At 37.3% G+C, this 23,912-nt stretch overlaps 1 protein-coding gene across 1 annotated transcript in view; it reads right to left on the minus strand.

The window, feature by feature from the left end:
- The window catches only part of LOC105380819, a 79,249-nt gene that overhangs the window by 29,353 nt on the left and 25,984 nt on the right, over window positions 1-23,912 (minus strand). The window contains exon 2 of the mRNA XM_038109405.2: window positions 18,251-18,853. Within this exon, the coding sequence (XP_037965333.2) occupies window positions 18,251-18,827 (577 nt within the window). The 5' untranslated portion in view covers window positions 18,828-18,853. The remainder of the gene's footprint in view (window positions 1-18,250; window positions 18,854-23,912) is intronic.

Consider the following 23,912-nt stretch of genomic DNA (forward strand, 5'->3'; position numbering starts at 1 on the left):
AAATTTGGTATACAGATAGTCTAGACCCTGAGAAAGAACATAGGCTACTTTTTATCCCGGAATTCCCGCGGGATTTTTTTTTAAGGCAAAGTGAAGCTCGCAGGAACAGCTAGTTTAACATGAAGATGGAAAAACAATCAACTAACTATTCCATTTATAATACTTTGCGCGACTGACCTAAATGATACCGTGAAAACCGTTAAAGGAAAAGTATAGCACGCGTTATCAATTCGTTCTATTTTCTAGTTTTAAAAACGAGATAACGTAGCTAACGAAAGGTATACAATACACTACCTACACTAGAAAGAGTGGTTCTCATTAAACTTTTTTCAGTATCAGCCAATTTTGTTGTATTTTATGCTAATGTTACTAACTTAAACTATAAACATCTACTAAGCATTTATGTGAGTCTTGTTACTTTTTCAATAAATGCATTGAATTATTATATTAATAACTTCCCCATTTGTCAACAAGCCCTCACAAAGTCTTCGATCAAAGGCAATCTTGCGAAAATCCTAAATATTTTTTACACGTTTCGTCTCACCATGATCATCCCATTGTTAATAATGTAGTGGAAAAAGCACCGGCGTTTTAATTAGATACCACATTTCATAACAAATCATTACACGGAACCCTTAACACCATATGTGCGTACTTTTTACTATAATTACCTTTTTACACCCAACATGTGTAATAGCAAGTTACGCGTTGTTATGTTGGAGGAAGAGAAACTGCATTGTTGGACTGAGTGATTATTACGCTCCTCATATTTTATGATAGCCTGGTACTTCTGTATGAAATTCATATATAATCGTATGCACCATTTGTTTGATAAACGATATCGAATCGCGATATTTTTTTATTAATGTATAATGTGGTGTTATAAAGGAGGTAGTTTCGTAATATTTGTGTAACTTACGATAGTAATATTATAACATTTCTAAAGTAATAACTTCAATGCCGACCGCTAGTTCTCAGATTAGCAACTACGTAATTTCACCATTATACAAATACAGGTGTCGCAAAAATACAAAAATCTGAATCACTTTAGTTCTACGATTTCTGGAAAACACCCCATGAAAGGTCACAAGATGTACAATACTACTAATATTTTTTCTTTGTACAATTCTTTTTACTGGTAAAGTAGCTGAATCCCTTGATTAACACATCAAACTCACGGAAAACGCTAGTTTTGTATAAAAACAAACAAAAAAACAAATTGTTTATTTTGCTCTTAGTAAACAATTGAACAGCCATTTAACTTTGCATACCCGTAGTTAGGGTACGGCATTTTTCAGCAGTTTCCCATACAATTAGCAGTTTAAAAATCAATAGAAAAGAAAGTGCAAGCCCCCATGTACCAGGAAAGCATACGACAATAGGAGCGAGCGTTCACACGTCTAATTACTAGCCCGCAGTTTCCCTGCTGTGTTGTCAGTGAAAACCCGGATGTGAAGCCAATGCGGGTTTTATCTTGTTTTGTTTTAGCTCGTTCTATTTTCAAATGATAAGGTTTTGGATTTGGAAACGTTTATCGCTAACGGTTGTTTGAAAGCGTTATTGGTTTGTCCTCATTCTAGTAATGCAGTTATTTCAGCCTCACCGAAGTCTCGTGATAGCTAACAGAACACCAACGAGAAAGGGTTGTTATAGGTACGGTGTCTTATGACTATAGTCTGTTTTTTAATCTCAGATTCTGAACGGTTTATCAACAGTCGATTGCCCCGCGATTAAGTGACGTATCGTTCTATTGGCGGGACAATCGACTATTGATGAACCGATCAGAATCTGTCGTTGAGATTATAGAACACAGGTTTTAAGTATAACCCAGGTAAATTCAAAAGTTGTGCAAGTTGAACTCCGCTTCTCAAGGCGTAGGAAGCGGCGCTAAGGTGTATAATTGCAAGTTCCTGATTTCCAAACAAAATTATAATTCGACCAAAACAATAGGAGATTTGCCTGTGAATATCTAGGTTAGTGTGTTTGGATTTAAGTTTATAATTTCGATAACAAATAAATAAATGTTTAAGGTAAGTACTTATAATAAACTAGCTGTTCCCGCGAGCTTCGCTTCGCCTTAAAAAGATTTCCCGTGGGAATTCCGGGATAAAAAGTAGCCTATGTTTTTTCTCAAGGTCTAGACCGTATGTATACCAAATTTCAGCGTGAAATGTAGTTTCGGCGTGAAAGAGTAACAGACAGACAGACAGACAGTTACTTACGCATTTATAGTATTATATTAAGTTAGGAGGTGAAATGAATTGTGCGAATTTCTGTGTTAGACATCATGCTTAGATTAGTATCCTGTCCTGTTGCTAAAGTTTTACAAGTACCTATCTAAGCCCATATTACGATGACTCATAATCCATGGCATAACCTAAAAATAGGTAAAAATAATAAACACTTACTCAGTATTTTTAAAAGCAGAGTTGCAACTTACCTGAAACAAAAATTAAAATATTATGGTAAAGGCTTATAATGGCAATGGAATGAACATAATTAAATGAGAGAACTGAGGATTCAATAGACATAAGTGTAAGTACCTAATAATAAATGATATACCAATATTACTACCAAGTAAGAGTAAGTATAATACATCACGAGCAAAGAAACAGTCCCACTTACAGAATTCCACCACCAATCAGCCCCAATTTTTTAAAACATTTATTAAGAAATATTCTGAACAAAATGTTTATGTTTTTAGTTGGTAATATTCTGATGCACCGTTAAATGTTCTTAATTATTGCAAATGGCGTCATTAAGGCACTTTTCTCAATGGAACTTTTTCATTGCCCGTGAGTGTATTATAATTAAACGCATAGAAAATCTGATGAGATCATCCTGTACCTTCTGTAGGTTGGCTGGTAGAAAATACTCTTAGCATTAAGCCCACCTTTTGTGCATTTATTTTGTATTTGTGCAATAAATAATTAAATAAATAAATAAATAAAAAGTAGTTGAAAAAAACTGAACATTAAACCTTATGAAATACTTACTTATGCTTATTACTATTTACCTACTTCTCTGAAATAGGTTATAGGTTACGAACCATACAAATTTAAAAAATATAAAAAAAAGATCCCGACGAATTGAGAACCTCCTCCTTTTTTTGAAGTCGGTTAAAAATAATAGTAAAGCCACTAAGTATGTATATTTATAGGACTAAGAGGGTGCAACTTACATACTTAGTAGTATTTTTGGCTTAGACACATTTTATACGCCCAATGCCCTTTTAGTGCCGTATTCTTAGACCTTCTACAGAGCAATAGCCATCGAATCAGTGACCGTTATTCCGTAGACGACTGCGCAGGCGCAGGGCGACACGGCAAGTGGGTCGCCCGTGTAGGAAGAAACGAGCCATAGATGCGGTATACACGGGTCGTAACCGTGAATGAAAAAGAAGGGTGTTAAAAGTTTGTGTATGTCTACAAGTATCGGTGGTATTGTAGTCAAATTAAGGGTCCGCTTAGAAGGATTTGTATTTTTCTTTATAAACGGGTTTTGTTGTTAGGATTATACGTGAGTATGTCGGAATAATAACAGACACACGCTTGGTAAAATGGCAATACACTGCGAAGAACTATTAATTTATTTAAAAATCGAACGAAGAATCAATCGCATGTACTAGGTACTATGTACCAATAAGTTTGAATCAAGTTTATTTTTTCCCCAGCATGCCGCGTCCACCTGCGCGCAATTCTAACCAGCCAGTCGTCACTACCCGTACTCGAGTACTCGTCCGACGGGTTAGTACTCGATTCTTCATCCGATTATTCGGTTACGTCACTGGTACGGGTTTAGGTGAGTGTTGCACAACCTGCACTGGTTGCTGGATTAGAATTAGACGTATGTGTTCTGTTTTAATGTATGGGAAATTGATTTCCTTTATTATAATTAATAGGTTGCATAAGTTGCATTAATATCAGCAGCTTCATGTTTTTAGCATGATGTAAGTTTATAATAAATTATAATCATCAGTGTTGTCAATGACATTAAAAAAGTTCGAAGTACTTATCTGCTAGTGCAGTTGATTAATCGATACCAATTTTCAATTCGAATGATTTTGTTTGTTTTAGGTGGAGTTAGTTCCGTATATGGTTGGCGTGAAAAGAAGACTCACAAGAAGAAGACTCACATAAGGCGGCCAATTCACGAAGTTTCTTTGAATATTATTATAAATTTTATACCCCATTTCATAACCTATTTATAGGTCTGTGTTACACTATCTTAAAAGAGTTATTATAAGTGACACAGCTTATAGAAGGTGCCCCACATTCGATGTCCAGCGTGCAATTTCTCTATTGTTCCTTATTCGACCTTAGCACGAATAAGTGGCCACTCCTTGGATGGCAAGACCTAGATTTTTACGTGGCACTAGACTAACATCGTGCACTTGGTTCGAAGCGGGTCAACGGGTTGTTTGAATCGGTTCATATCGAAATAACGGACAAGGAGCATGTATGTAAGTAACTCTGTTGGGTCATGGGACTCATGGGTAATATTGAATCCTACACAACAGTTTTTTTTCAATATAACATTGCTACCACCACCACCGAACATTAGAAATCGAATTATGTATCCATATTGTTCTTTGGTAGCGATCGACAGTCCATAAGCAGCATCGCTTATCTGTCAGACAAGTTACGTCAGATTTGACAGACAAAATTACGTCAGATTTGACAGATAAGTGGGTAACACCTATTTGACTTTTTTGTGTACATATTTTTTTATATTTTAAGAGCTTCATTTCAATTTCCATTTTGTTTATCCACATTTTTCAATAATTAATAACAACATGGAAATTACATTTAAAAAACATTGTCATCCACCATTTAAGTTCTTCAGGCGGGTCTCCCTGCCATAAACTTCTTCTTGCGCAACTGTTAAATGATTGTCAAGTACTTGAAAATTTGAAAATGATTAGTTCTTGAAAGAGATAATGTAATAAGCCTGAAGGAAGCTGGTAATGTGAGGTTTGGTTGCATTGCGTGGGCCACAATTATACGATCGTAACCCACTGCCAGCGGCCCACGGGTGTCCTGTGCACTCTGATCATCGCATTCCGAACTGATCATAGAGTCCACGATCCGTTGGGACATTTAGAAGGATAGTGTTAAATATTGTCTAAGAATGTAGAGAGCAGCTGCTGTAATAATATACACTCACATGCAATGAAAAGGTTCCAGTAAGAAAAGCACCAAGTTACTATTGAACGTATAAAACTAACTTTAAAACGCATTCTGCAATATTTTATTACATTTAATATTGCTTCCTCAGAATATTACCGACTAAACATGTAAATATTTTGTTAATTTTTTTTTATTTAATTGTTTAAAAAATTGGGGCCGTTTGTTGTCACCATTTTTCAAGTGGAACTGTTTCTTTATTTTTTACATTTCGACTTTGTATAGTTATTTTCTAAGTTATTCCTCCACCCGAATGTTACCAGGAAGAGATCGCTTTTAGCAATAAAGCCGTTTATTGTGTAAGTTCCTGTATAAAAAATTACATATATTTTAACCATTCCTTACTGATAATAATCAGTAAGGAACCACCCACAAAGACTTTCATCAAACCTCAGTGTACGGTTGACCTGGAAGACCCCGATCGTTCGATTATGAACTAATCGATCGATTTTGAAGTAATCCAACGATCTGTTGAGACATAAATCGGGGGTTAGCCTACTTAGTATGTACCTTTATTACATATTTAGGTACTCCTTAGATACTTTCGAAAATCAGATACTTTTTTCTTTTTTATGCAATAATTTTAAACAAGAGTTTATTTGTGTTCGTTATTTTTGTTTGTGGTAACATTAGATTGGTTGGATAATTTAATATATTTGTTTGATTTGATGAAGCTTATTCTATGTTAAACTCATAATCTGTAGTCTCGTAGAAAAATAGGGTGACCCTGGGGGCTAATCTGAACAACTTTGGTTAAAAGTATCGAATTCTTCACAGATCGATTATATGAATACATTCTAGTATGCCTTAACTTTTCCTAAAACACAAAGTAACGTGTTACAAAATAAACAGGCAGTTAGTTAAAGAAAAAATATTTTATTGAAAATGCAAACAAAAACTTAGTTCGCATCATCAAGAATCCATTAAAAAGTGAATATTTGTCAAAACACGCTTGACCCACTTCTGTGCGGCGATTAGCGTGAACGACGTAATAAATTGAAACAGTGTCCATTAACCCGCTACAAGGTTACCGAGCAGTCATTGTGTTTGCACATCGAGATATGGAAAGCGAGCGTGTTCGATTAATCGTTAGTACAAATTATTGACACTTCTCGAGATTTATTGTGATTGAGTGATCTGTTGGTATTTTGGTAATCGTGTGATAAACTTCCGACATTACAGGATGGTAAGCTTTCAAATTTTTCAGTTATTCATGAAAAAACACAATAAGTTAAAAAAAATGTTCATGTAGTTTTTAACAGGCTAAGTAAATTGCTATCCGTCACCATTATTGTAAGTAAAGAAAGAAAGAAAGAAAACATTTATTTGACTCAATGAACAACAAAAATAAAAAAATAAAGAAAAAGAATACAACAAAAGTAGGTAGGTATCTGCTCGCTTTTATTGCCTCACGCATAGGACAGCACGGACTCGGGTGTTCATGATCATTGATCGATCTATTTCTGTAATATTATAATTAAATATATGATATTTTTTATTTTACGTATTTAAGAACGAATAAAAAATTGTAGCGGTGGTCCATGAAATCAAAAAACAACGCCCCGGGAAAACACAATTAAAAACCAATTTAAGTTTATTATCAGGGAAACGAACAGTGATAAGGATGTACCAGGGCCGCATAGATTTCAGGGTACAGACAACGCCTCACCTATTGCACAAGGAGGAAACTCAAATGGGTTGAATCCTGCCGCTTGCACAATGCATCCGTTTGAAATTATGTTTGTGATTGATAATAATATATTATGATAGATATGCTTACATTTTAGTCTTTCTACTTAAATGGTATAATTTTATTATATTCTATCAGCTTAAATACAATGCAAATAGTCATAGCAACAGCCAGTGAACTACATCGGATGATAACTATAGTGAGTTTTTGTGAGAAAGCTCAAATTATAGCTTTGAGTAATAAAATAGGGAGGAAATAGGAACGCACTATCCCTCTATCTAGAATTTAATTTATCTAAAATCTCAGTTCCGCAAAAATATCAATAACAATGACAGACTTCAATTAAGTGACACAACAATGGAGCACATAAAGTACCAGGAGACTATGAGCAAGTCGCAAGTCGCAGCTCACATACTGAAACTCGCAAATCGCGAATGTCTGTCCTCCCATTGTCTCGTAAAGTTTCGTAATGCGACACTGGCGCCTGTCCTCTGAGGAACTACCTCAGCATTGTGCGCGGTTTCCCAACCCGCGGGCCGCATAATTAAGCAGGACTTCGGAGGGAATATATTCATTAGGAAGGAGGTGCACAACACATTTCAGAATAATAACTGCCTCGTGCATACATTTATTAGGTGTACCATGAACTTCCATGTACCTACCTACTTAATTTTAGCTGTGTAGGGATTTCTTATCAAAGCTTCAAGTTTTTTTGTATTCGTACCCTCAAATTCATAGACCGTAATCTAAAATTAAAACGACAGCGAAAAAGTTGAAAATTCGTATTTTATTTATACTCGTAAGCTGTATGAATTCGGGGTTAGTGTTTAGTAAGTACGTGAAGAACAGTGTATCTCGGTTTAATGGCTTATTTAATTCCTCAAACTAATTAGCTCCAGCGTTACTTTATTATCATCAGCCGCTAAACCCTAAATCACAAACGTCTTCTTCATCTCTTTGCCTAAATATTCCACTAATCATCAGAAATCGTTTTTCTTCTTGGAAAGTCTACTATTCTCAATGGGATCTAAAAGGAGACGGCAGTTCAGCTAATCATCAGAAAAAAAGTTTTTTTTCCTTCTTGGAAAGCCAACTATTCTCACTGGACAGTACCAGGGGTGCATAACCGCCAGGAGCCGGCGCGTGCCTGCGATCGCGTCGATACGGCCGGAATGTCATTGTTCCCGCCGACGACGAAAGGGAATGGCGGGAACCGAGTAGGCTGTTTAGCATACTTCTCACGCCACTATGCAGTCGTTGGCGGGCTGAGGTTCTAATTTTAAACTTATGGGTAAAAGGGGAGGTTATACGATTGGTTTTTGTAGGTATGTATCTGTGAGTCTATGGGTTTGTGGAACCGTAACTCCGAAATAAGGGTACCATTTACATAGCAGCGTTATCACCTAGTTACAACTATAAAATCTAGACATTTTTGCAGCTGACAATGACCTTATTATGCAAATTGCTACAAAACCCTTCATGGGAGAATACCTACGACTCAAACTTGGCCTGAAAGTCATTTGCTCAACAATGAAATTTGCGAAATTAGGATCTTCAATATCAAGTATGAAATAAAATAATGTAGGTATTGATTTACAAATTATGTTTACAAATATGTTGTGTGTGTCAAATTAAATTCTTGCAAATTTTCTACTTCAGGTCACATTAAGAAATAATTTGCACAAATATTTGAAAATGTACGCATTTGAATATTGACAAACTATTAACTGTGTGAAATAAGCAAGAGCCGATTCGATTATCATAATTTATCCGTCTCAACTCTCAAACCATAAAATTGAAAACCAAAGATATTACTTAGTACCACCCTGGGTTTATACCTAAAGTACCAGGGGAGCAGCAAACACCTACACTACAATCCTAACGGTGAATTATTATTCTCATTGTAGCAAGCATGAAGGTTTCGATTCTCAGATTCCCAGGCGAGCTCGTTGGGATTATTCAAAATATCTCATTAAATCGTACAACAGTAGGATTGTTCAGTATGTGGGAAATGATACTTGCGACCTTTGCTCTGCCCCCCGTATGACCAGGGATGCAGAAGACAACTAAGCTATTACGGATTATACATAACTAACTATACAATTATACAATAGCATACCTATACAATTTTGTGTTTGGTTTCACTGTCAGATCGGTAATGAAAAACCTACACTGAACCCTCCGAACAAAAACTATTTCAAGAGCTCATTAACCGACTTCGAAAAAAGGAGGAGGTTCTCAATTCGTCTTTTCTTTTAACTTAAGATACAGTCGGGGCTTCTGGTCACCGTAGAATGAATCATTACATTATGTACCTACATACTTTATGTGTACTAAAGCTGCCTACTAACATTATTAAGCGATTAGTGTTTAGTTTTCCTTATATCCTCGAGACATTAACAAGTGCAATGTATTTATGTTATGTATTTATTACACATAGTTAATTATGAATTCCGCGCGTCAAGGTTGTGTCATCGATCGTTTTCCGACATTCCTGACGCTAAGACGACATGTACAGTCAGCAAAAGAGATATGCTGGGGTGGCATACATATCTCTTTTGCTAACTGTACATATAGAGGGTGGGATTTTGTAAGTGATGCTGATATCAAAATAAAAATAATAAAAATAAAATAAACTTTAAGTATTTTGAGTAAAGCAGTAAATACAAAACCATAGAATATAGAATCACGAAAAAATTGCGACATAAATAGTTGTTTATTTATTTTATCTCTACTATTAAATACCGTTTTTTTTGTATAATATGCTCACAACTGCAACTTATCACCATAAGAGGTAGTCAGAGATTTAAATCTTACCTTACCTTTTCGTAGATATAATACAACTTTTTGCATCTAATTACACATGAAAACCCGAACGAATGTAATTCACAAAAGTATCCGTCAGACGGACAGACAAACACAATGCCGCCGCTTCATCAGCCCGTATCGGGATTCAAACCCGGGCCGCCGGGTCGCGACCCCACTAACAAGCTGCTGCGTGCATTCATTGAATCGTAATTAATATTTTGTTCGCTTCCACTTGGGAACATTTTCCTGTTGAATGTGCTATATGATGATGTGTCCGAATAGCTCATGGGGTAAAGTCCTCGAGTGGAGACCACTGACAGGTGAACGTAGCGTGGGACGCCCTGCGACCCACTGGGCCGACAAACTTAGAAAAAGTAGCCAGTATAGTGGCTGGATGTGGAAGACCTAGGGCAGAGTGTTGTAGTGCTCCTTATGAGAGGCCTATGTCCAGTTGTATACGAATTTGTAATATACGATATAAATATATTATGTAGAGTTCGCTTCACGTAAGTTAACCATGTTTTTTATGTAATTTTTCAAAAAAATGCTTAAGATACACAACTCTCACAGTCATGTCTTTAAACAAATATCTGCTTGGGAATCGAACCCTGCAGCAGCACCCTCTGTGCAGCAAACAGAGTCACTAACCACTGCAGTTCACTGCAGCATACGGTAGTTCGCAATCGAAAAAAAAAACTATAAAATGTATACTTCAAATAGCGCGGTGCATCAACCAGTGATATAAACTTATAAACATGGGTTAACGATCGTCATACAAGGTCCGACACGACAAAAGTGGTCATACTGAAAATGCCTGGACCAAACACAGCCGGCCATTCACATTGTATGGCCTGAATTTACATACATTTTGTATGACATTACTTTATAAAGCGGCAATGTTTTTTCTATGCATCTCTGGCGTGGCTTCTGGAATTAAGGGTCGGCAATAGGCAATCGAGGGTTGGCATTGTCATAGAATTATGTAGTAAATGATGCTCTACAGCCTTGAAAAAAATCACACTGGTAGTCGAAGAGTCTAGCTAGGTGCTGAATCATTCGAATTTAAGTAAAAGCTTATGGATAACTGTAAATTAAATTCAGAATATGACGAAAAACCAGTCCCGTATTGTAACAACTGTGTCGTAATCATCAAGAATTTTCATATGATTTTTATCAATTTATAAAGTTAAAGGCTTGGACTAGGCGCTAAATACCTTGTTTTTTAATAAACACACACTTATTTTGTGTAAATTAATCCCAAACTTGAGCAATTTTTTTCCCTCAAATCTTCATACAAATATCTATGGCGGTTTTCTGTGTTATAAAATCATAAACACAAGTGACGTTTGACTCAGTTGGCCGCTGGCCTCCAAAGAAGGGTCACGTCGGTTTAGGCAGCACTGACAGCTCGCGATCTTATCGTGTACAGATACAAAATCACTGCACATTGGTTGTCATTGCACTTTTTCAACTTTTATGACACCAACATAATTTTATTTGAAATTGAGGAAGCATAATTCTTCCAGTATATTCAATACATTAAATTAAATTAGATAGTGTGCAATATTCTCGTGACATTACAGTCTCGTAAAGGTCTGATGAGGAGCAGGAATATAGCGAATGGATCTAAGTGATGACAATACGCACGAACATTAGGTTAGGGATCAAAAATACAGTCTCTTGGTGCTGGTTGAGGTATGGTCTCGTGAGGATCTGATGAGGGCAGTAACACGGTGGTGGCTCAATTTTATTTCAAAGATTTTAATAGCTAAAAGCATCGAGTTTGGGCTATTAAGTACCTATGTTTTTCAGAGAGAGAGAAAGAGATTTTATTTTTCCTCTGGATGTGTTAGGTTTACTGGGTTTACTAAGTTCATTCTGTTAATGGCATCAAGTTGTTATGTGTTCATAAGTAATAATTATTTATTAACAAAATGCTGTTGGTTCTCCACGAAATTTTAAAAATAAAAATAAAATAAATAAAAATAAATTCGTAACGTAAAATTGTCAATGACGGAATTTCTTCTATAAACAGTAGCCACAAAAAAAACAAACGATAGATGGCGTGATTTGAAGATAAAGATACATTTATTCGACACATAGACAGCAACAACAAAAAAAATACAGATTTAAAGAAAACAAACAACATACTTATACAAAACATCAAAGAAAAAAAAAGATACACATCAAAATAACTGGAAAAAATATAAGCCCCAATTTACTTGCGTGGGACAGGGAGTACCATAATATTTTTTTTGGGTTACTCCCCATCTATGCGAAATATCAGCTTGATATCTTTATCTTTACCCGTTTCTGAGAAAAAGGGCGGTGACAGACGGACAACAAAGAGATCCTATAACGGTTGCTTTTTTTCTTTTGACGTTCGAAACCCTAAAATTAAGTAAAAATATTATGCTGCTACCAAAAAATGTACTGTAGGTATTGAAAAAGCGGTATATAGTACTAAACAAATTATAAACAAACAAAAAACCCGACTGCACGCTAAAAATATGAAAACAAGTCCCAATGTTAATGGAAAGTATCGTAGGCGGGGACCAGCAGAGGGTTCACCATTTAGCTGAATGTTACTTAGAAAACGGCCTTGAGTGGCGGTCAAGTTGGTCCCCGCCTGCGATACTTTCCATTAACATTGGGACTTGTTTTCATGTTTTTAGCGTACAGTCGGGTTTTTCGTTTGTTTATAATTGTATTTTTTTATTTGTAACTTTTTAGTTGTTTTTATTTTATAAAATTTTACGTCAGTAGTTCATGATCATTTTTTATTTCAATAATTTTGGTGTTGTTATTTAAATACCTTCAATATGCATATTTTTATAATGTCAAAATCAAGCCCTTTCATTTGATACCTTACACGGCAAAGTTGAATTATTATTTTTTCGATCATCACGTTATGTCCTCTAGAGGGCGCTATGTGCATTTTAATGGAACGTCAATACGCTTCTAACAATACCTCATACATCAAAATCTATCAAGCCGTTTAGGCTACAGGAGGGAACAAAGAAACAGACAAACATACATACATACAATCAAAAAACATTACCCTCCTCTTTCGGCAGTCCGGTAAAAAGGAGTAAGACAGGAGGTCATTCTGAACTTTTGCTCTACGAGTTTTGGAAATTAACTTTGTTGGACATGTGACTTTTTACCATGGAAAACGAATATTTTTTTAACAAAAGTTGTTCAGAATGACCCCTTGAGTCATCCCCTTTTGGCTTAGTATAGCCCTTTTGCGACACTATGTATTTACTTTGCTTTGTCGTCGGGGTTCAGTTGGCTGGAGAATGCCCGAAACTTATTATCTACAATTTAATACTTGTAGTTACCTTTCTACAAGTAAATACCACATTTGTTTGAGAAAGCTAATCGGGTTCCGAGTATAGAGTAAAGTGGCACCCCTATTAATTTCTACTCTTTCCTGGTGCCTACCAGTGTAAATAAGAATTATACTTACTTACCCTAAAATCAACCAAAATGTACTTGCTTGAACATCATCATTCATCATCATTATCAGCCCGTATCTGCCCACTGCTGGGTATAAGCCTCTTCCCTATCACGCCACCTCTTCCGGTCCTGTGCGAGTCTAGTCCAGTGTCTACCGGCCACCTTAACAATGTCATCAGACCATCGGGCCGGCGGTCTGCCTATTCCTCGTTTGCCAGTTCTTGGCCACCACTCTGTGACTGCCCCAGTCCACCTGCCGTCGTCCCTCCTAACCAAGTGTCCTGCCCATCTCCACTTTAATCTTGTGACTCGGCTACCCACGTCATCCACACGAGTTTTACGTCGAATTTCGACATTGGGCACACGATCCACAAGAGAGATGCCGAGCATGGCGCGCTCCATAGCCCTTTGTGCGACTTTTATTTTGTGCATGTTGGCTTTAGTGAGCGTCCATGTTTCGGCTCCGTAAGTGAGGATAGGCAGAACACACTGATTGAACACCTTAGTCTTCAGGCATTGAGGGATTTGGGACTTAAGGACGTCTTCAAGTTTACTGAAGGCAGCCCATCCCAGCTGAATTCGTCTAGCGATCTCCTTAACCTGAGAACTTTGTCCAAAGGATAAACTATGTCCAAGATAGACGTACTCATCCACTGCCTCGATGTGGCAGTTACCTACAATTATGTTAGGCTGCACGTTTGCAGGAAGATTGGTCATGATCTTAGTCTTGGACATGTTCATCCTTAGTCCAACCTTCAGGGATGCTTCGTGCAGTTCTACGAGCTTGCTTGAACATAATTGTCAATAAAGTTGGCGAGTAAAAGTTTATCGACCCACTGTGCAAACTTACATGTGTGCGTGTCACTGCGTGTGCTGTGTGAAGAGCATTGAAAACCCAAAATTGGCGCGGCACGTCACCCTGTAAGGGCCCTTAAAGGTAAAATATCTTAGATGACAGAAATGGTAACAAAGAATTTGTCAGGCAGATTATACAAAGATGGAAAGAAAAATATTTGTAAACTATTAATCTTATAAATCAACGACCACATTATATTTGAGGGAGTACCAGGATCGTACCTCAAACTAAAGGCACCCCTCTTTTTCAGTCACAGTACCAATATACCAGGAACGCATGAACTGAAAGCAGCACCTTGAACAAGCATAAAGTGTTGAGCATCATCCAAGCATTAACTATATACCTGTCTACGCCGCTGCTATCCTAGTACTCCACACGTACGTCGGAGGCCGTAGCCTCGGTTTTAGCCCATTTAAGGCCTAGCGCTAATGGGCCGGGTCTCCCACGCGTCACGGAAGTCACCCAAGGTTGGGCCAAACAGCCATTGCTGGGCCAAATTAGCCAAGCTTCTTTTATCCGTCTTTTGTTCTGTGACAGATGGTGTGATCGGCCTTTGCTTCTGTCATCTTTACGCGCGCTCATTTGTTTTGTTGTACCTACATCATTTTGATTTAATTAAATCACAGCCCTTTTAGATGAAGCAATGGAAAATTTGATGTCTAAAGTGCGTGCACCAACATATATAGAGTACAATTTTAAAACGTGTGTACTCTACGACTGAGTTTCGTATCATAACAACATTAAATAAATAAAGACATTCGTATAAATTTATATTATAAATCGTTTTATATGCGGTGCAATATCTTTAAATCTAAATAAAGATGATAGGTACTTTATACAATTAATTGTAATTTCAGACTTAACCTACCCATGAATTACTTCGGTTTAATTGTATTATTTGAACACAAGGTGTAATTGACCTTATTTGATAATTGCTCAAGCGTTATAGCAATTATGTATTTAAGGTGAAGATTCTTGCTATTTTTATTATTTGTAGTAAGTACCTAACTCTCATAAGTTTGATTTACAAAAGTTCTAATGTTGACTGAAATATTTCAGTGTACTTAAGTGTACGTAGAAATTTAGCAGAAAGATGAAGTTGGAGGTTGATGTATGAATAAATTGGTAACTAGGTAATAATAAAATGTTCACACGCGACAAGAAGATTTGACCCTTAAGTTAAAACGGTTGCGGATAATTTAAAACGGTTTCTATTACCATAAGTAGCTCTTAAAGTCAAAATAGCCTTCACTTAATAAGATATAAGTACTAATGTATAATTATTATAATCAGTATATAAATAGTATATGCATGCATATGCTGACAACTGTAATCCCCGAAGGGGTATAGTCATAGAGGTGACTCGCAAGCGAGCCACCCGCTTCTGGATGTACATTTGTACTTGTAATTTTAACGTTTTTTACCTATTGTTGTTTTCTGTTTTAAAATTCAAAGTTAACCAGAACTCGAGTTGTCATTGACTGAATTATTATTTTAAGTAAGCTCATTGCTTTAGTGCCAATTTCTCCATAGTCGGTTATCTAACCGACCAGGGATTGGTTATCAATAACTCGTCATCTCCATAAAAAATTCTTGATAGATGTGTCAAAAGTCAACCACTAATACCTGGTTATGCTCTAACCGACTATGGAGAAATTGGCACTTAAGCAGTCTGTTTTTAATCTTTGATACTAACGGATTCTGAACCGTTCATCAACAGTCGATTGTCCCGCGATTAAGTGACGTATCGTTCTATTGGCGGGACAATCTTCTGTTGATGAACCGTCCAGAATCTGTCAATTTTATATCTGAGATAAAAAAACAGACTTTGGATAGATTTACTCAAGTGAGAAAGACGCTTGGCGCCTTCACAATCTCATCGTAAATATATATAAAAGCGGTAATTACGATGTGTATGTCTGTATCAATTAAGTACATATTGAGAGTATTTTATGGTTATTAGTAGAGCTAAGTTTCATTTCTACTTTACGTCCATGAATGCAATAAATACTTTTAAATGGTTCTTAGCGATTTGATTCTAGACTTTATTTGAGGTTAGTAGCTATTCGGATAAGGTTTGGTTACAATCAACTGAATTGCTTGATTAAATACTAAATGGAAAGATAAATTAAAAGCTAGTGGGATAGGTGTGTTAAATTCCAGGTCATAACTTTTTAACAGCTTAGGGATTTTTTACTATCTAAAATAAACTAAGTTATGTAAATCTCAATGTGTGTCAATATTACTAATTTCAAATTATTGAATAACCCTCATTCTCGAAAATAACTAACAATACTCTCAATTTAGAATTCCATGAATAAAACAAATGCAATTTCGCCATTTCTTTCAGAAAAAGTAATGTTTTTGCCTCAATTTGTTCTAAAACGTGACATTACATAACTGCATTATTAAGGCGCTATTGTCATAAAATTACTTATAAGGTACTCTGTCATGGGCTCGTTAGAATTTGTCTAAATGACAAAACGTCACTTTCTCTTTCATTTCGTAACTTTGACATAAAGTAGTCTATTGTCCGTCCGTGGTTACTGACAATATCAATCTTACGTTTGGTAGAGAAACGGATTTTGTCGCACTACATACATACACTCGTGAACTACACTCACATCACAAGCAATGTAAAAGTTCCTTTGAGAAAATCATCAAATTATTCCTAAACAGAAAAAACTAACCTAAAGACGTCTTCTGTAATATTTAACTTCATTTAATGGTGCATCAGAATAAATATTTTGTTCAAATTTCCTATTAAATTTTTAAAAAAAGTAGGGCCATTTGAAGTCTGCATTTTGTAAGCGGAACTGTTTCTTTGCACGTAAATTATTTTGCCTTTGTACTAATTTACTTTGTGCAATACAAAGTAAATTGGTACAAAGACAAACTTAGTGCTAGCAGCATTTTCTACCAGTGAACGTTTGGTGATTTTGAAACTATGAAAAAGTTCCAGTGACATAGCACCAAAGTACTCCTAAACAAAAAAAAACTAGCTATTGACAGATTTTGACAGAATGCATTTTTTTATGTGTTAAAATCGGATGATAGTAAAGTGTCAGCTATCGATAGATAGAGTTTTGAAAGTGGCACTTAGTGTAAAGTCTAGAACTAAACTCGCGTCAAATTGGTTACTATCCTTCTGTCATAACGAAGCGAGGCCGTTATTATTCTAAGCTGTGTATCAACCTTCAAGTGAAGCTGCCTCAGTGTTGACCACAGACTCAGCATGTACTTATTTAACAAACACAGAACGCGCACACAGATTATAATTGTTAAACTCCATTGGTCCGTAAAATGAAGGCGGTCTTTTGTTCTATTAAACAATGCTTGGCCTTATTAGCTACGGTATTTATTTGTAAATTAAGTACTTATATACCTACATACACACTAGGTTTGCCTCAAGCTTCGCCTTAAATACTTTCCCAAGGAATTCCGGGACAAAAAGAAGTTTCAGATATAATTTTTAACAGACTTCGAAAAAAAGAGGAGGTTCTCAATTCGTCTGTATGTATGTTTTATTTTATTTTTACTCGATTACTCCGTCATTTATGGACCGATATCGATAATTATTTTTTTGATGTATTAGGTTCACCTCAGGGGTGGTCCCATTTTTTCTCAGATCAATTGAATTTAAACTATACACAAAATTTCATAAGCATTCCATAGCTTCTGTTTTTTGCCATAACAGTAAAAAACACACACAATGGCAGTGTTACTGCACTAATAGCACTCAACTGGCAATCGCGGCCGGCGATGGTCAACGATTATCCATTGTTGGTCGAGTTATATAACTCTTTTATAACCTCTTTGAGGTTTAGAGCGTGGATCTTGAAGGTTTATGATGTGGCAAGGACGTCGTGGGCGTAACTGGGCGAAGAGTCGACAAAAAAACGTAAGTACTATCGGGGAATGGTGCTTAAAACTGGTCGTGACAGTAAATTGGTGGTCCATTTTCGCTATATTGTAGAGTATTCACCTTCATCTAAGAGTATGTAGGCTATGCAAAGCTCAGGTCGTTAGTAGATTATATTTTGGGGATTATTTGTAATACTGAATTTATCTATTCCCGAGAATCATAGATTAATACATAAGTACCTAGTCAATATCACCCAGGGAACTCTAGCATTATAATGAGGAAGAAAAAATGTGAAAAGTGTGAGTGAAAGACTGAATAATTTTTGAAACACCTTCAGCTTACCTACCAATCTTCGTCAACCGTATACATATACAAATACTCACCATCATAAGAGTCCGGGATGTAGAGCGGCTTGCCGGCCAGCTTGCCCTTCTTGCCCGTCAGCGGCACCGCCTCCACGCGCCTATGCGCCTCTAGTACCCGGTACAACAACACCGCCCGGTCCTCCCCTTCGAACCGTACCACCCGCGGCAATGAAAACTTATCCACAAACTCTTTTAAACTCAATGGGCTATTGTCATTCGACTCCTCATCTTCAGGCTCGACGGAGCCGTTCCGTCGGCCTAGAAGGAAGTTGTCCGACCATTCTGGGACGTTCGGCCGTCTTTCGAACTCTGGTCGACGCTCGCTGCTTCTAGGCTTGTATCGTGGCGGGCGATCTCTTCGTACCAGGGCCTCGTTGGCTTCGGCTAGCCAGCGGGTGACTAGTCTTTCCCTCTCCACGTCTAGGTATCGTGGTTTGGAGGCGTCGCAGGCGAAGCGGGCTGCGTCGAAGCAGTATTGCGGGGGTGGAGGGCGGATGCGCGGGGGGAGGAAGCGCGGGGGCGGGTACGGGGGGTGCGGGGCGTAGGCGGGCGGCGTCCGCGGGCCCGAGCCCTCGGCTGACCCCGTCCTGAACATCGTCAGGTCATCGAGCCGGTTGACACCTGGAATAGAAAGAGACAACATTAGTTTTGTGAAGGTCACCGCGAACTGTTGTGGTCTTATGCTACCCTGGTGTCGCAGAGAGCCATCACGAATTATACTGCTTAAAACTTTTTGTCGAAGAGTTATCTGATTATCACTAAGTATGCTGATGATGATGAAATAATAGTAATATTAATTCTAAAATAACTACATAGGTACCAGTAACAAAAAAAACTAAGCGGAAATCACCCATGAAAACGCTCTACAATGATTCAATGCCATGTTTAACATCAGTACTTAACAATATTCATCAGCAATCATTTTCTCATAACTCATGGTCTAATTAACTTTTTTTTTAAACATGTTATTGGATGATTGGCATCGAATGATTCGAATAGCTTAGTAAGCCGCTAAATGTTAATTAGTACATAGTAATTTTAAGGTGTTTTATTATAAAAAACGGGTGTTATAAGATTAACGTGTCTCTGTGTGTGTATAACCGATTATCGATTTGTTATTTTTTGAGTCATAAGAGAAATGCTACCCCAAGTGTTCTAAACCACATGTTATCAAAATCAGCTTAGCCGTTTACAAGTCATGCGACTTTTAGTATTGAATATCGGGGGTTTTTAACGTTGGTTAGTATACTTAGGGCCACTTGCACCAACATATTAAATCTAGAAATAGTGTTAAATCTCGACTTAGTGTAAAATTTTATATGGATTGACGTTGCTTAAATCGAGATTTGACACTAAATCTAGATTTATATGTTTGTGCAAGTGGCCCTTAATTGGGCAATTATACATGTCCTCGACAGTCCACTCATATCGCAACCATTACCTCACGGTACACAAATCAATAGCCGCCATCAGTACATCGCATATTTTTCGCCACCTGACTCGCCCAGCCGCCATTGTTTCAACGACGACCACAATGCAAGAATGCAATAATCAATTCTTACGCAACGCACGCCTTGTATAGCCCGGTTAACTAAAGCTGACATGTTCAACGCATTCACACGTTGCGCTTGTGTGGCAAGTGGCGTGACGAACGTCGCGTCGTCGTACTGTGCAGCGATTATAAGATTCGAAACCTCCGTTTACGTTTCGTATCGTCAACTGTCACTGTCAAAATGTAAGGCAAATTTGTTAGTCCCAAACGTGACATTTGTTTTTTCCATGGTAGGTGGAAAATAGTATCGATTCTGTGATCGCACCTCAGTTCGGTTATTTCGAAATTAGCAGCAAATACACTTTTGTACGTTATCAAACCACCTATTCATTAATTCAAAGATTGACAGTTGATTAACTTGACGTAGCACAAAAGTTTAAACTCTGCCAACCTCGGAACTATCAACTTATTTGTACCGAATTGTACTATGCTACTTTTTTTGCTACTGTTTATAAATACAGCGTGATATTTTTGGTATCCATCCGTTAGTGATAGTCACGTATGATCAATTGATCATCGCACCGCGGATTGAACATAGGATCATCCAAAGGTTGTCTGTCAGAAATAGTGCTGAGATCGCTTTTAGTGATAAGACCGCCTTTTGTTCCCTAATTAAGTTGCAATTTTTTAATCTTATTATTCTTTGTTGGTGTTCAAATAAAGTGTATTCTATCTATCTATAGGGTATAGGGAAATTGCATATTATGCCTGTGAGTACTGTGAACGTGCCAGCTTTAGTGAACTGGACTGTATCAACGTGTGAATATCGCGAACGCAATCACTGTTGTCTTTGACTGTACATACTTGTGGGAAAAATGAACGTACTTGTACATACTTATGGAAATTTAAGATGGGTTTTTTTCTGTTTGTGTGTCAGGGGGATTGAGTTTTATTCGCAAATTTATGAAAAACTGGCTTAACTATGCGCGCTAGCAGTAACTAACTCGGTTTAGCCGTTTTTTGGATAATGTTTAATTTTGTTTTTGTGAGCATTGCCCTGATTTTTTTTTAATAAACATTATATGTAACTTTAGTGCGTGGAGCAATCTTTACTTTAAGTGTTCCTTCATATTATTTAAATTGTGTAACAACAGCATAAACATTTTAGAAACCCATTAACAGCAAACCCATTCAACACCTGTCCAAATTCAAAACAAATCCTTGAATAATTTAATTCAACACATCGTTATTATTAATTAACGAGACTATTCGAGCGCCTAAAAATAAAAGATAGGTAGGTATGTGATAATGAGATAATAAAAAGTATATGGATCACGATTCCGGTTTTAAAATCGGCAATACGTGACCGCCTCAGTATACCAATACCTATATGAATGGGAGATTTTCTTTTGACGTTTAAAAGTTCCAAAATCGACCAATAGATGGCCTCCGGCCTGTCGTTTTTTATGAGCTGCATTCTTCTGAGGCATAAATGGTACAAAGCTGTCTTAAAACAGTTAACACTTAATAATATGCATAATATAACAGCTAGTTATTGCTTATGGTTGAATTCACATCCATTTGGTTTTTGTATTGGCCGAAAGGACTGGAATCCATGCCGGCTAAAAAAAATGCAGTGCAGTTGAGTATGAAGTTTTAATAGCGCTATCTATAATCGGTTTTTGTCTATGGTTGAAAATCTCCCATTCACTACATCAAAGAGGTAGTCGAGCATTCACCTGTAATGTAATACCTAACAAGAGAGCGGTGGTAGCTCAGTCGGGTAAGCGCCCGCTTCTCACGCAAGAGATGCGGGTTCGAATCCCGGCGCTGACATGTACCAATGAGTTCTTTTAACTTAAGTACAATTTATACCATTGCTCTTACGGTGAAGGAAAACATCGTGAGGAAACCTGCATATCTAGATTTAGCACATCTAGATATGTGAACCCACCAACCCGCAGTGGACCAGCGTGGTAGGAAATGGTCCAAGCTTAGGAAGGCAGTTTAGACCTTGGGGATATGCACAAAGGTTCCACTCGAGAGAGCCAGGTGCAGGTACTTACACCCCCACAGAGAATAGAATAGAATAGAATACCTAACAAATCTAAAGTCACGAGAAATGAAAAAGTTCCAGTGACAATAGCCCCAAATTACTCCTAAACGAAAAAGGTTAGCGAAATTAAGACGGCTGCAATATTGAAGTACGGTGGCCTGCGCCTAAAAGTATACAGGCGGAGTTTTTAAAATAACGATCTCAAGCTCACATGCTACTCAAGCACATCCAAATAAACACCACTGCTACACACATCACACACAACACGTCCCCGGATTTATAACAGATGTAGCTGGTCCCTTCATCATCAAGGATCGCTATTTTAAAAACTCCGCCTGTATACTTTTAGGCGCAGGCCACCGTACATTTAACAGCGCATCAGATTATTACCGACAAAAAAGTAGTTAGCATGTGTAACAATACCTTTACTATCACTGAAACCATAAGAAAACCCCAAGTTACATTGTAAGTTAAATAAAAGCTTTTAAAAGCTCGCCCTAAGCTGTATAAAGACTGCATAGTGCATAGCTCCACAACGCGGCACTAACCATTTCTGCGAACTCTTGTTCTGAGGATCAACAATATTAACATTCCCGCAGGAATAACTCCAACATACATTAGTTAGAGTGTAGTAATTATGTTCTAGGAAGAGCACTGTCAAGGGGAAAAGTTGGCTTATCCTGCTTGTGCTGTTGGGGTTTTAGTGAACAGCATTCGTCTAAGCGTCCATAGTCGTGCAAGTAGTAGTAGTATAGCTTTATTATTGTACATACATAAAATAACATTTAAGACTTACCCTCAAATTCATAGAACGTTTTGTAAATTTACAGCAAGGTTAAAATTCACTTCAAAACACACGAGTTTCGACTCTTTACATCGGTGAAAAAGTTGAAATTCGTATATCACAACGTCAGTTTTAAACCTATTGTAAAGTGTCAAAAAGCTATATGAATTTAGGGGTTAAAATCTATAGTACATTTACAATAAGGGCGGCCTTATCGGTAAAAGCGATCTCTTCCAGGCAACCCTACGAGCTAAGAGATACAATTTTGAATAATTCAATTCTTCAGTGATTGTAACTAATCATGGCACGGTCAGCCATTGGATGGGTGATCGATTTCAAGTGTTCTGGGCGCTTTTATAATTTGGACTGCACGTTAAGCCGTGAGTCCCGGTTGCAGATTGAAAACATCTGACAGTCGGGTTGCCCACTTACCCGACAACTCTCTCAGCACTCTGTATGTTCTGCTATTGTGGTGACCAATAAAGTAATATTGTATTTATTTATTTAATACTTTATTGCCCAAATATGACATAAAAGTGTACAAAAGGTGGACTTAATGCTAAAAGCATTTTCTATTTTATTCGAGGAGGCTCTATTAGTGCATCCCAAACATATACTGGATTTAGATACATCCTAAACTAACCAATAAAGATTTAGCCTATTTTACACAATGTTATTAGGCAAAGCAGTCATTAAGCAATTACTTTAAAGCGAAATATAGCTACTTAATAAAGCGTCGCTCATTAATACTTACGTTATAACTTGATTATGAATATAACGTAACTTGGTAATTTACCGGTATTGTAACGGTACGCATTTCCTTAAATTTTTACGTTATGTCATTAATTGAGTAATTAATTTCAGATAATTAGTATACTGGTTTGGAGATACCCGTTACGGTTGACGAGTTATCGAAGGGAAGCCGCTGGAAAACTAAGCGTGGGACACCCTACAGATTTTAATTTTTAAGCTCATCAGCATGTTTATTATCCATCGCCACTGCTGGGCTAATGATAATGATAATGTCCTCCTAGCCGAATTTCGACCACGGCGGCCAATCTCGACTGAGATCAGCCATCTACGCAGGAGTAGATTATAGTGCCCAAGTGTGTTCGCAGTACACAGGAGCACTCTCTGTTCCATCACTCTCATAGCCCAATGGGACGGATTGACCGACACGACTGGAGAGAGCTAGGCGCAGGACCGACTGCTTTACATGCCCATCCGACAGCATGGATCGTTTCACTGTTTCGGACATCAGGTGATCAGCCTTCTATGTCCTAACCAAACTTAGAACCACAATTTAGAAACACAAATTGATGCTCCCACCCAGGAATCGAACCCGGGA

This window comes from Plutella xylostella, chromosome 20, assembly GCF_932276165.1.
Source record: "Plutella xylostella chromosome 20, ilPluXylo3.1, whole genome shotgun sequence".
NCBI lineage: Eukaryota > Metazoa > Arthropoda > Insecta > Lepidoptera > Plutellidae > Plutella > Plutella xylostella.